Source organism: Chaetodon auriga, chromosome 16 (assembly GCF_051107435.1).
Source record: "Chaetodon auriga isolate fChaAug3 chromosome 16, fChaAug3.hap1, whole genome shotgun sequence".
NCBI lineage: Eukaryota > Metazoa > Chordata > Actinopteri > Chaetodontiformes > Chaetodontidae > Chaetodon > Chaetodon auriga.
The window spans coordinates 15,708,435-15,722,392 of NC_135089.1; the positions used below are offsets into that span (position 1 = coordinate 15,708,435).

General features: G+C 42.6%; 1 protein-coding gene across 1 annotated transcript; it reads right to left on the reverse strand.

The window, feature by feature from the left end:
- Positions 1 to 1,325: 1,325 nt before the first annotated feature.
- Positions 1,326 to 9,290, reverse strand: litafd (LITAF domain containing). Its single transcript, XM_076753116.1, has 5 exons — positions 9,225 to 9,290; positions 4,005 to 4,054; positions 3,739 to 3,831; positions 3,375 to 3,576; positions 1,326 to 2,323 (listed from the first exon to the last, which is right to left on the reverse strand). Exons 2-5 carry the CDS (start codon positions 4,048 to 4,050, stop codon positions 2,206 to 2,208), a joined length of 459 nt encoding a protein of 152 aa, XP_076609231.1. The 5' UTR covers positions 4,051 to 4,054; positions 9,225 to 9,290; the 3' UTR covers positions 1,326 to 2,205.
- Between the last annotated feature and the right edge of the window lie 4,668 nt (positions 9,291 to 13,958).

The following is a 13,958-nucleotide window of genomic DNA, read 5'->3' on the forward strand; positions in this document are numbered from 1 at the left end:
TTTTGCAGGGAGGCTTTGTGGTCGTAAATCAAAGCGATGAGTGAATGAACATGTTGACCTGATGATGGCGCTAGCAGACAGGAGATCAAGACACCGTCACCTTTCACTCTGAGGAACAGGAATTACTGGCATCCAGTAGTTGTTGGCATATTTCAGTCTGGACCAAAAAGGTGGACGAACTGATGGACAGGCCAATGTTATCATCCACTCAAGGTCCCTTTAGTGGCTGTTCTGGAGCTTTTGATCATGTGCAGTTTGCCCAGTTGTCCTGTAAGAGCCCCGACAACTTCACGACCACATTGGTTTAAGAATTGAGATTAAAAGTCTCTGTGACGTGGCCAAAAGCTCCAGAATATCCTCTTCATGGATCCTGAGACGAGATTGTCCTGAAACACCAGCAGTGGTGGACTGTAACTAAGTACATTTACTCAAGTACTGTGCTTTTTATACATCTTTATTATTCTGCTCCACCTCAAATGGAATTCTTACTTCACTGCATTTGTCTACCAGCTCCTGTTACTAGTTACTTTCAGACTTGGTCATTTTGAATTAGCAATGTTCTGGTAAACTGAAGGAATAGCTGCTTCTTTATGGGTTGAGAAACTTCTACTCCTTTGCTGGAAAATGCAGTCATCCCCAGGTAGCAGCAGCAGTGGGACTGAACATGTTGTCTGGCCTTCACTGACCCCCTGATCCTGGATCTGACTGAGGTTTGTGCAGGTCTGGCTCCCACCATGGCTCTGAGCTGTGCTGTGTGTTGATAAATCCACGGTGCTGTCCGTGGTGCTGAAGAAGGCTTCAGTGTTGCCTGTACACTCATTGAGTCGTGACACCTTCATGATCAAAGTGACAAGTAACGACATGTAGCTGCAGAATAGCGAGGGGATGATACAGACACAGCTCTGCCTGCAGGACCCCTATAATACTTCTATGATCATATTTAGGAGACATGACCATGATGATCTTATAGAATATGATGCATTGCTGTGCATTAAACTGCCCAACAGTGTATGAAGTGGGTAAAATGATCACAACCTTAAACATCCACAGCAGTGAAATGCAACATATCCATTAAAGCTTTTGATGCTTTTAGTAACTTTTGCTGCTAACAGGTGTGCTGGATCCTCCACCTCCTGTGTAGTTATAACCCAGTGTTCTCTACAAACAAACCGCCAGGTCAGCTGATTGGCCCTGACCTCTGGCCGCTCTGGACGACGGCAAGAAAAAAAACCAAACACAGCAGGGTGTCATGTATTGACTATGTGGTCTACTTTTATTAGAGAAACAATGTTATAAAATAGTTAATAATAGTACATGACAGAGTCCAAGCATACTCATTCATCCAGGGTACAATGTGAGAGGAAATGAGGCTCCACCAACGCGTGCTGATGGCGTTGACTGCCAGTGACCTCGTCACATCATAGCGTAGCATAATGAATTCACACGACTCATTTTTGTTTGGAGGTAAAGATTCAAACGATCAAAGTTACATTTCCAGCCAGCTGCTGCTGCTGTTGTACATACTAAAAGCTTTTCTTTGAACTTACTGCGTTCTCAGATTTCCCTTCATCCCTTCATATAAGATTTATATTAGTAATTTCACGGCCGGCAGCATATAAATATAACACAAGGAAGCCACATTGGTCTAATTTCATTCTGGGGTGTTGCAAAACAATGCCAACACCAGTTCACTGAGCAGCAAATGCAGATGGGCAAATACTCTAATTCTTTCTTCCTGGTCTGGTTGAAGTCACTATTGTGCTGGCTTGTTTTGCAGTGCTGTAATTTATTCAAAAGCTGTGGCAATCCCTTCAAACGGACAGCTCGCCTCTTTAAGTTTCAAATGAACAATCCCTCGAGACAAAGTATTTGACAAAGTTTATGTACAAGCCTTCATTATAACAATATAATATATGCAGAAGTTTGTGAGTAGGGCAATAGAGAAAGTTTTTTTTCTGCTGGAATGGGACAAAAATAAAACAGCTCCCAAAAAAGTGCATGGGCTGTGCTTGATTTAGCCTGCCAGAGCTTTGAAAGCTCTGACAACACAATCACTCCTAGTCTGTTTGCTAATAATATGATGGTTGTCTCAGCCTAAGCTAATGCAGTGACTCATCCATAGAAATAAGCTACATCCCAAACACAGACAACGCTGACAGAATGTTATTTCAGATTTCTATGGGTCCATTTCTGCCTTTACGTTCGTCATTTACAGCATTTTTTCTTCTCGACGTGCAGGACTCTGTTGCAGCGGGGGCAGGTGTGGTACGCATCCTTGAAGTTTTTCATGAAGAAAGGAATCAGGCAGCAGCACAGCACTAACCTGCAATACACACACACACACACACACACACACACACACACACACACACACACACACAGTTAGTGCCATGCAAGATCCTCCCAAGTGTTATTTATATATTCTGTGCACCCTCCTCTGGACTGTGTTATCCACTGCATGTGGCCAGACACACCTTACCGCCCTTTTTTGTGATCAATCTCATAAGGGATGAATGAAATATGAAGTAGACCTTAAAAATTTCATGCAGTCCCTCAACAACAAACACTGTGGTTTAATGCAATGAAAGAAAATTGACTTTTATACAGCCAGATATCACTTTGTTCCAGGGCTTTGCAGTTACATGGTACACCCTCTATCCTTAGACCCCTTAATTTGAATTAGGATAACAACACAAAAATATTTTCCTAAGTAATGTCTTTAACCACATTTTCATCCACTGCACGAAGTAAAAATGTAAATTGCATTATTGCATTTCTATTTTAATTTTGATCCAAATAACACACACACAAGTGGAAAATAACACTGCTATCGTGGAATGACATTTTCATTTTCAAGTTCACATTTTCATTTTAATTAAATATGAGCTTCCATAGTGTTCTCTGATGGTCCAGTAAAATGCTTTCTGTGCAGGTGTAAAGCTGCAACAAGGTTTACTCTTCTATATATTCTATTAACCACACTCTTGTCCCAATGTCTGTTTCAACTTGGTGCATCCACATTTGACTCTTTACACTACTTGACAGTGCCACCTTGCACACTTCTGATCTTTTTGGTGAGGTTAGAGACACAGTCCCATTACACTAAATACACATTACACAAGTTCCAATCAGCCAACTCCTCTGAGGCCCAGAAACCTCTGGATTAACTGCAACTGTGACTGTCACCATCTTGTTAGGAAAGGACAATATCAGCCATGAGAGGTCCTGCATTATTAACTAATGAATGGCCTTATGTTGGGTCTGTACTGGGTGGTCTCTGGTCTGCATATATGCACTGTACGCACACCTGGAGCCACCAGACAGGTTAGTGTGGCCATGCCAACTATAACTAGCATCCTCTACCACACACTCACCCGCAGCAGATGAAGAGTAAGCACATCAGCCAGGCATACGTCCCTGCTTTGTAGGTGACGTTGGTCATGACCTGCTGCTGGCAGGAAGCACAGGTTGTCATGCCGGGCGTACTCCCCAGCGCCGTGTCGTAGCTCACAAACTTCCTTTTGCCGTCTCCAGAGTCCAGACCTGCACCAAAGGCGCCTCCTCCGCTGGTGTACACTGATGGAGGTAGAGAGGAGGAGAGACAGGGGAGGCAGAATGATGAAGAGGAGGAGAAGACAAGAAGGGAATGGGAAAGTTAATTAAGTATGTGCTGGAATAAACTGAGGCAAAGGTTTTGGACGTGTTTTCTCTGAGATGTTCCATCAGGTGTGAGTTTACCTGGCGAGACGCTGGTGCTTTCCTGTGTGGTGGGAGGTGTGAATGGGGTGTGGAGGTGGTAAACCTTCACTCCATCCCCCCCCTGACCTTCAACTGGACCAGAGACAGATGAAAGAAAAAGGAAAATCAGGAGGTGAGACAAAGACAAGATTTTAAGTTAATGAGCCAATCTGTCCTTGTTGATGATGATATGTGTGTGTGTGTGTGTGTGTGTGTGTGTGTGTGTGTGTGTGTGTGTGTGTATGTGTGGCTGTGCTTGGGTTTACCTGGTATGACATAAGGAGGTGGTTCTTTTTTTCCATCTGCACTCATTGTGCTGCAGAGAGAGAGAGCAGGATTGTTACAAAGTGTGCATCTCGTCATTAGCAGTCAAGACAAATGACAGCAACACCCTGTGAAACAGACCTAAGACCTGCATAAAGCCATAAAAATACATTCCCAGCCCCTCTCCCATCTTCAGGAGGCAAATGTGATGCTGCTTTCTGCCACCAGGTAGAGCCAAAGCCTGACTGATGGAGCTAAAAACGCCTGTCAGCCTCTGTCAAAGATGTCTGTCATCTCCTAGATCAAGCAGATAGCTGTCAGCTCAGGATATTTATACTGCATTGTGTGGATGTTTCTTGTCAGAAGCCCTGGAGGGAGATGCCTGGGTGGGACTCTGTCTGGGGTGTGACGGCTGACATGTTTCGAGTGTGTTGGATCACCCAAAGGACTTTTTTTTAAGCCTCTTTGTCTATTCGCACTGATAGATTGAAGCCCACTGACACACCTGTCATCGCCCATGAAAAGACACACCTGTTTGTTAATATGACCGTAATATTAGTAGTAAACTTTGTGTACAACTTTCTTTAAATGATGTGACAAAACTCCAGAGAAAGAAAGAAACAGATAAACGCTGTCACATATGATTACATAAGTAATAGTAACATAAACATAAACAGTGAGGCTGGTATTGAGACAAAATTTTAGAAAAAGCAATCCCACTGGCTTACATGCTGCATTGTTTCCTGTGAATCTCCTGCAGAATGGCGGACCCCGCCACCAACAATGAAATCTACTATATAGAGAGCTACATACACTGAATGCTTTAAGGGTCACATCTTTAAGGCTGACTTTTGTGAAGGATTCATAAAAATCTTAATTCCTTGATCAGTCAAGAAATACAGTTTAACAGATCAGCAAGTCAAAGACATCCATTAATAATCACGCTTTTTTCGACATATGTTTAAAGTACCAGACTACACAAATAAACTGCATCACTGTAAATCCTTCGCATGCCAAAGGTCAGTGTGGTCAGTCTCTGGTTGCTTCCTTCTTCCCACACTGGCATGTAGAACTTCAACATGCTACATTTCTATGACTAAACCACACTGCTGGTATGCTACAATGCTCCACTCACATAGCTAAAGGGGACGAGTGAGCCATGAGACCGATCATCCACAGAATGCAGCCGAAAACAGCGGATGGGAGAGAGAACGAAGATAAACATGAATTAAGTTTGATTAAAGGTCAAATTCAGGGTTGGATGTCTGTGATGTCAATCCACAGCAATTACTGTTATTACACTGCAGCTCAGGACTGAGATGAGCCAAAGAGTGCGACGCGGCCTCATTAAAACATAATTAGTGCTCTTGTCATGTGAGACCAATCCGACCCACAAATGACCAAAAGCTGTCTCGTTAAAACTTGATAATTAGTCAACTATATGGGTCACAGTAGAGCGTGGAACAAATTTTCTGTCCCTCTGTTTTATTATTATTGTAAATGGAGCTTGAAAGTAGCAAAGCACATTTCCTCAACTGTGGTTTTGAGTCTCGGGGACTTCATTTTGTGAGATTTCGATGGATTCACTTTGTTATTTCATGACTGCAGCACTGCGTAGAATGTAGGTAAAATATGATGCATTTTACGTGCTTAAAGATCCATAAACTGTTCAGTAACTTCACGCCTTAACACAGGCCCTGACAGAGCTGGCTCCACTGGCTGCCGCTTGCCTGCTCTCTTGCTGTTGTCTGCCTGGTTTTTAGGCCCATTGAAACACAAAAGTCATGTGACCAGTTTTATATAATGATCTCATACAGGAAATGAAAAAAGTCTACTTCTTTTGTCTCCTTACTGTCATTGTGTTTCTCTTTACATACAAACAAAAAAAACTCAGCATGACTAAGCATCCTTTGTCCCTCACGTACACACACAACCTCGTACTTCTATTCTGGTGAGGACACCTGACATAATGCCTTCTCTTATTATACCTGACCCTAAACCTAAACCTGAGTCGAACTTACTCTTAAATTCAAATCTGACCTTTCAAACAGCCCTTTGACGTTCTTAGGACTCCCCAAAATGTCCTCACTCTGGTTAAAAACACTTGGTCACAATTTCGCAAATACAAATGCACCCACACACACAGAGCACACACACTGGCTTCATCATGTAGCATCCTCTCTGTTCATATGTTGTAAATCTCAGTTTCTTTCTCTTTCTCACCCATACGATCGCACTAACACGTGCTTTGCTCCAGCCATTCATTACATGCACTGAGTTGAAACCGTAGCTCATCACTTGTCACCGTAGTTTCCACTCGAAGATGACAGACTGCTTTGCCATTGTGTCTTTCTCTCTCTCTCTCTCTCTCTCTCTCTCTCTCTCACACACACACACACACACACACACACACACACACAGGGCCTGCATACACCCATATGTCGATGCAGGAATGCGCCCGAGCTGCATGCTTCTCTCTCTGTGTCACAGACTGAGGGTGTGTCACTGCAGACTGAACTGCTGCACAGATCTGAAGTCTGTCCAGTGAGCTCATCTGACATGTCGAGTGAATGACAGCTGAAAAGTGATGACTTATGGACTTATATAAATGGAAATAAGATAAACGCGTCAAAAACTCGAAAAATCCCAAAAGGGCGTAGATGTGAACTGAAATCTATTTCCAAAATGCGCTTCCGTGTCTCTTCACAGCTTTAAGGTCCATTCCTTCCAGTATGACTCTCTGTAGCAACCAGACACGTGTGTTTTGATAAGGAGCTGCAGAAGAAGCTGGCTGTCAGGGCGGGAGCGCTGATGTAGAATAACTGGCTGAGTTGCTCTGTCACTCTTTGGCTCCGTTCCACTGTGCTGTAACCAGCCGCTACGTCTTTAATTAGAAAGTTTGGGGGCGTGTTTGGTTCAGGTTAGTCAAGTAGTAAAGTTCTGTAGGGTTCTTTCCTTTTCTTGAGGACTATTATTTTATGTGACGTATTTTTCTTTTTATCCCAGTTAGTGGTGTTTCTCTCATCAGAGGGGACATAAGGCTGCTGATGGAGGCAGCAACAGGGTGCAGATCCAGAAAAATGTATTTATCACATTACAGAGATACTTAAAATCTCACAAAGGGGGAAAGATAGAGGCTGCTGAGCAAACACCACGTGCTGTGTGAGGGAGGGCCGGGGCACACGACCTCTGGTCAGTTTGCTCTCTCTAATGCTTCATTGCCTGAGGCAGGCGCCTGGGAGTGGATTCACACAGGAAGAATTGGGTGCGACTGATGGAGAAAACTGGCCCAGTTACTGAACCACTTATAACCTCTCAGCCGTCTTAATCTGTCGACAAACTGATGAAAGATGAGTTAAAAATATAAACCAGCCTCTTTGGACTTGGGGTGAATTCCTGTTGTTACCATTTTATGATATATCAGCTTTTAAACTTGTGATTTCAAACTGTGGTTAAGACGGCCGAGAAACTCATCTGTTGAGTTCAGTGAAACTTGTTTGTTGACACCCTGAGACACATCTCAGCCATAGGTGTGGCCTCACTGTATGCCGCATCTGTGCCGGTAAAACCTGACTGCGTGTGTGGGAGAGAGAGGAATGTTCGCTGTCTGCTCTCATGATGACTTTTAATGATCAGCTGACAAAGCAAGGGGGTAATTTGAAAGTGGAAATTACCCAGTTAATCACTTATCACTTCAGAGACGGACGCAGAGTTAATCAAGCTGCTGTTACGAGGATATTGAACACATTCAGAGCAAGTTTGACGTCATTTTTTTCCCAGTAGTTCTGTGCTCTGATTGTCGGTAACACCTTGATCTGATCTGACCTCGAGTCAGTCAAAACGTGCAGAAAAATCCCCAAAAGCGAAGACTCAGCCCACAATACTGGATAGTCGCTCACCCAGACATCCCGGAAATTAAAATAATTACTAGTATAATACATTTTCTGCATTTATTAATTCATTTTAAGCTTCACAATAACATATTATATGATGTTAAAACCATAAAGCACATTCAGGCTTTCAAGTTATTAAATCAAGTTTTAAGCTGCGCTGTTCTTATGACTATAGCTCTTCATTTTTTTGTATATGACTGTGTTATAAAGATAAACCAGACCTTTTGAGTCAGATATCATGTTGTTTGTACTTTTGTGTCCTGTATAATTTTGACTTTCTCTGGAGTCTCTGCAATCTCTGTTTTTTTTTTTTTGTTTTTTTTTAAGTAATTGTTAGAATTTTCGTATTAATTTACTTTTTTATTATGTTTTTCACATGAAACCCATCAGCACTTGAGGACCTGATTGTATCTCAGCACCTCAATCATGTGTCACTGCTTTTATGTAACTGATAGCATCACAACTGATCAGATTAGCTTGAGAGCTAAATGCTCTAAATCAGCTCTAAATCTGACAGCATCAGAAAAACTAACCAGCAGTATATGGAAAATACATTTCATCCAAAGTGTTTCTCATCGTCACATCCCCAGTTTCCACTGATCCCACTGCTCTATGGCTGCTACTGCAACCATCAAGACCCAGACTCCAACTCAGCTGACCTGCATCAAGCTAAAGGAAAGTATCGAAACTTTAAATTGCACTACAATGATATCTATTCATCTGCAGAATACAACATTAGATCCATTGTTTTGGGGATTTTTCTGTATATTTTGGCTGATTGGAGGTCAGATCAGAGTGCACCCACACAAGAAGTTCAGCTGAACGACAAGTTGACTTCAGACCTCGACATGCCGGAGTCTAAACCACTGAACCACAGCTGGACTATCTGGACAGCTGTATGGACCCTGTGCTACACCCACGGCCGGTGCGTATTGTCCAAAAAAACCTCAAATCCTAAAACCATCAATGGTAAAAACTAACAAACAGAAACATCAAGAAAGAGGATGCAAATGTTCTAAGACCTAAACGTGACCATGACTAAACACTAACATTAAAATTACACCCTGAAATGCTCCTTCAGGCTGAGCCGGAGCCCATGAAACCTGCTGTGTGTGCTCACGTTCCAACAGTAAACGATAACAGATTTAGGTCACAGTCACTATCAGTGATTTGAAGCAAGACATGACTATTCTGTACTTCTCTTTCTTTTTGTTTTTTCATACAGCCAAACGTTTATCTCAGCCATATGTCTATGTGGCACAAAGGTCAAACCCTCACAGACATAGATATTAACTCCAAATTCTCATTTTCATATTCACACAGCCTTACCTTCGCCGGCTGTTGCAGTCAGTACGCAGAGGTGTGTGTAAGCTGCTGCTGATGTAGAGTCCAGACGTTTTAGCTGACGGGTCCACCTGTCTCTCCTCTACCTCTACAAGCCTCTCCCTGGACACACCCACAGCGCCACCCTCATCAACAAAGACATGAATATGCAGAGGGAATGAGTCACTCAGTGTGTTCAGGTGTATCTTTCAAAGCTGTTCTGGTCTTTTTAACTTGTGCTTTGTTTCTGGGAGATTATTGAGGGTGTGTGTGTGTGTGTGTGTGTGTGAGTGTGTGTGTGTGTGTGTGTGTGTGTGTGTGTGTGTGTGTGTGTGTGTGTGTGTGTCACTCTGTTAAGTGAGAATAACCAGTTTCCCTCCTGATACTTTGTTTTCCTACAGCAGTCTGTAAGACTTAACACAGACTTGAGGTCATCACAGTTTTTGTAACAAAATGTGACCTGAGGGCCGTTGACCAAGTTTGAGCGACATAAGTTTACAAGTTAACACACATTGAATGTTTTACCCCTGAACATGTCCACACTCTTCTGTCTTCAGGTGAAAAGGCTGAAGTCCTGGGAGCTGATTTTGGGGCAGAATTTCTTATTTCTAGCATCCAGAACAGAAACACATTGGAGCGAACACGCGTTTGAATAAGATTTTGTCCCAAGAATTCTGGTCCACAAAGCCTTTGGAGATGTTGTGTGTGAGTATGAGCGGGGATCCTGACGCTAAAAATCCTTGTTTAAAACAAAAGTTCAGCATTTTGGGAAAATTATTTGCTTTCTTGCAAAAAAATTGATGAGAACTAGACTTATATGTTTGTTAGTAAAGCTTAGCGTTAGCTTAGCTTAGCATAACGACTGGGAACAGGGGGAAACAGCTAGCCTGCCTCTGTCCAAAGGTAACAACATCCACCTACCAGCACCTCTGAAGCTCACCGATCAACATGTTACCGGTCATTTGTTTCATTTGTACAAAAAACAGCGTGTTGAAAGAACAATTAGTTTCAGCTATTTTTTTAATGGCTTGGACCAGCTGCCAGGCTTCCACCTGTTTCCACTCTTAGTGTTAATCTATGTTAGCTGCGGGCTGTGCAGCTACACCAGACAGACAGAGTGGATAGACGGAGTGGTATCAGGTTTCTCATTTAACTCTCAAGCAAAAAGTGAGTCAGTGTAAGTTAAACTATTCCATAAAGGCTGGCTAGATGCACGAGGCTCTTTTTGAACTTTTGTTTATTATGGTGCTGCAAACAAACATTATCGAAGTAAATCATTAACATATGGCCACACAAAGGGCTTACAGTGTGTAAAAATCCTACCAATCATTTGACAGTGGTAGAGAACAGCCTTCTAGTGATTTTGGCTACAGTACAACACAGTGATGGCACTTTCCTGTACGAACATGGCACATTTTATTCTATTTGCAATATACAAACCTGTTTTGTTGTGTTGATGTCATTGAATTTCAGCTTAAAGATATCTGGGAAGATCAGCGTTTTCTTTCAGTCAGCTGGGAGCAGGCCAGTTCAACCACATTTTTCTACTGTTGGTCACTGGATCACAGAGTACTGCTCAGAGTTGAGTGCCTTGAGCAATCACACCTTACAGGTATGTTGGGGCAGGCAAGAAAATAAGTTTAATTTCCATCATGTGTGGGGATTTGAATCAATGACCCTGGTGAGCCCATTCCTAAAGGCTGACTGCATCAACCCTGCTCACCTTTTAGAATTGCAGTCTAATGTCAAACAGGCACACATTTAAGACCATGAGAGGTTTTTATTATTCATTTTCTGTAATAAATATCCAAAAGGCGGCATGGTGGCGCAGCAGGTAGTGCGCGTGCCTCACAGCAAGAAGGTTGCTGGTTCGAACCCTGGGTCGGGCAGGGCCTTTCTGTGTGAAGTTTGCATGTTCTTCCCGTGCATGCGTGGGTTCTCTCCGGGCACTCCGGCTTCCTCCCACAGACCAAAAACATGCTCATTAGGTTAATTGGTCTCTAAATTGTCCGTAGGTGTGACTGTGAGTTGTCTGTCTGTGTATGTAGCCCTGCGATCGGCTGGCGACCGGTTCAGGGTGTACCCTGCCTCTCGCCCATTGCTAGCTGGGATAGGCTCCAGCCCCCCGCAACCCCGAAATGGGATGCGCGGGTATAGAAGATGAATGAATGAATGAATATCCAAAAGTTTCCAGATGTATTACGTTCCATTTCTACAACATATTTTAATTCCTGACCCTCAATAAATTGAGTCTCTTTGTGTGTTAGTGGTGAATGTGACAGATTACAGTTTCATCTTAAAATATCTCAGCATCTCATACACACACATACGCACACACATTTTAAATAACAGACATCTTCTTTTCCAAATGTCCCTACATCCCAAAGCACCTCAGTCATAGTCAGTAGACACAGTGTGGGGTGGTGTTGCCTCTGCTTATGATGTCAAGTGGGTGAGGTGGTAGTGTGTGTGTGTGTGTGTGTTTCGATGGGCCTGATGAACAGCATTCCAGAGAGTAGACCAATCCTTAACATCTCAATTTTACATTCCGTAAAAAGGCTGAGCCATGTATGTGTGTCTGTGTGCTAAAATGTCTTGTATAAACTGGGACATTTTTCAGTGATTACAGAGCAGGGCTGATCCTTTCCCTCCTCAGTAGCATTGACACAGTGTTAATGATGATGGTAATGCACATACTGAGAATAACAGGTCATCCATTTTCCATATCCAATTATTCCTATTGAAGAGATGGGGAACTCGACAGAAACACATTTCCGTTTGCGCTACTAACAGAAATGAACCACTTAAAAATAGGAATGATATTCACCTTGATTCACGTGGCAGTTTTGAGACCAGAGGTACACATAAAAATACCAACAATAGGTCAAAAATGAAATGAATGAATGAAATGAAAAGTAGAAGAGACTGTTCATGTGGACAATTACTAAGCTTAGATAACCTGACGCTGATAACAGTGTCACTTATTTAAGCAGATAGAATAAGGATGACCGAAGCCTCAAAGCTACTCTTTAATTTCAGCTTTCGATTTTAGCTTTCTTATAAGTGTTGAAGTGGTCCCAGGATTGAGCCCTGCGGCACACCTTGTTATTTGAGAGGCAGAGAAAACTTTTCTTCTCTGTCATTGTTTTGTTTTTGTTGGGTGGGGAGTGGAGGATCTTATGATGGTGGAGGAGAACGGCTCTCTGTTGGTTGGTGATCACCTTATGTGTCCAAGGGTTCCCAACCTGACCCCAGTGTGCAAAGACACACTCACATCAACTCATTTAATAATATGATGTAATGATTTTATGCGTGCTTCTCGACAGTGGTGAGAAACACTTCGAGATGACAAAAAAGTCGCTCGCTGAAGGCAGCAGGCAGGTGGTGATATAGGAGGAAGTGATGGACGGAGGGAGGGGAAAGACAGAAGGAGGTGGGTATAATCATAAATATAAAAATAGCCTCTGACTCAGCAGGTATAAGAACTGCGTGAATGAAAGTTAAACGCTACTGTATGGGAGCGCCTCAGTCTACCTGCTGTCTTTGCTGTCTGCCTCTCAATCTACCTGTCTGTGAATCAATGCGCCTGTTACCTGTCTATCAGTACCCTTTGATATGGATGCATGACAATCAACCCCTGTTTTGTTTGAATGGATGCACGTTTTGCCTGTACACCGGTTAAATAATTAAACCACATTCCAGAGGATCTTTTAATAACTCTTTGTGTGACTGGAAATTAACAATCTTGTATTCTTAAAACAACAACAACAACAAAGAAGTCAGCAAAAAAAAAAAGGAAAAAAAAAGGATACATGTAAGAAAATTCTTGCACAAAACTGATTAATATTTGATGTCAGCCTGAAGAAAACACCCCTCCTGCACCACTGCACATACAGGTACAATCACTTTTACGAGATGCATATCTGCCATAGCCCGGTCTCATTCAGTGGTATGTGTGTGTGGTATGGCTGTCACCTGCTGATATCACTTCAAGTAGGCCAATTATTCCAGCAATGTGTCACCTCTAATGAGCTGATTAATGCTTTCCTGATGTGACGGACAAGTTCGACAGAGTCTTTCCATTAGCTTTGGCCAGACTGATCAAGAAATGAAAGAGCCAAAGTAAAAAGAGTAAAATACATCCCAACAGTAATTCAACAGTTAAAGTGCCATTTAACTAATGTTGTTTTAGCAACACATTATCTCCAGACTGTCAGTGTTGTGGCTAGCTTGGTTAGCAGCAAGCTGACCTTTGCGGAGCAGATGCCTGTAAGTGGCTGACAAAATGGCAGATGTGACAATGTCAGTTAAGCAGCGATAGAACTGCACCAGACACAGGACAGCCGACTACACCAAGTCCTTGACCAAGAGACAAATTATTTGACGGTTTTAGACTCGTGAAGCATTACCTAACTAACCTTACCATTGCTGCTGCAGTGGCAACGCCATGTATGTTTGATCAATCCATTAACCCACTGATAAAAATACAGGAAAGGTCTATTACGTGGACCTTTCCTGGAGACCATATCCATACCTGCTACTTGCCTAACCCTTACTCCTTACCCTGACCTTAACCTAAACCTAACCATACCCTAATTAACTGAAGTCTTCTACCTAAAATTGAATGACTTATGGGGACTTTTTTTTTTTTTTTATCCCCATAAGGAAAGCGAGTCTCCACAGGTTGTGTCATACCTTCTCTGATAAAACTTGGCATGTCAATCACACACTGTACTGACT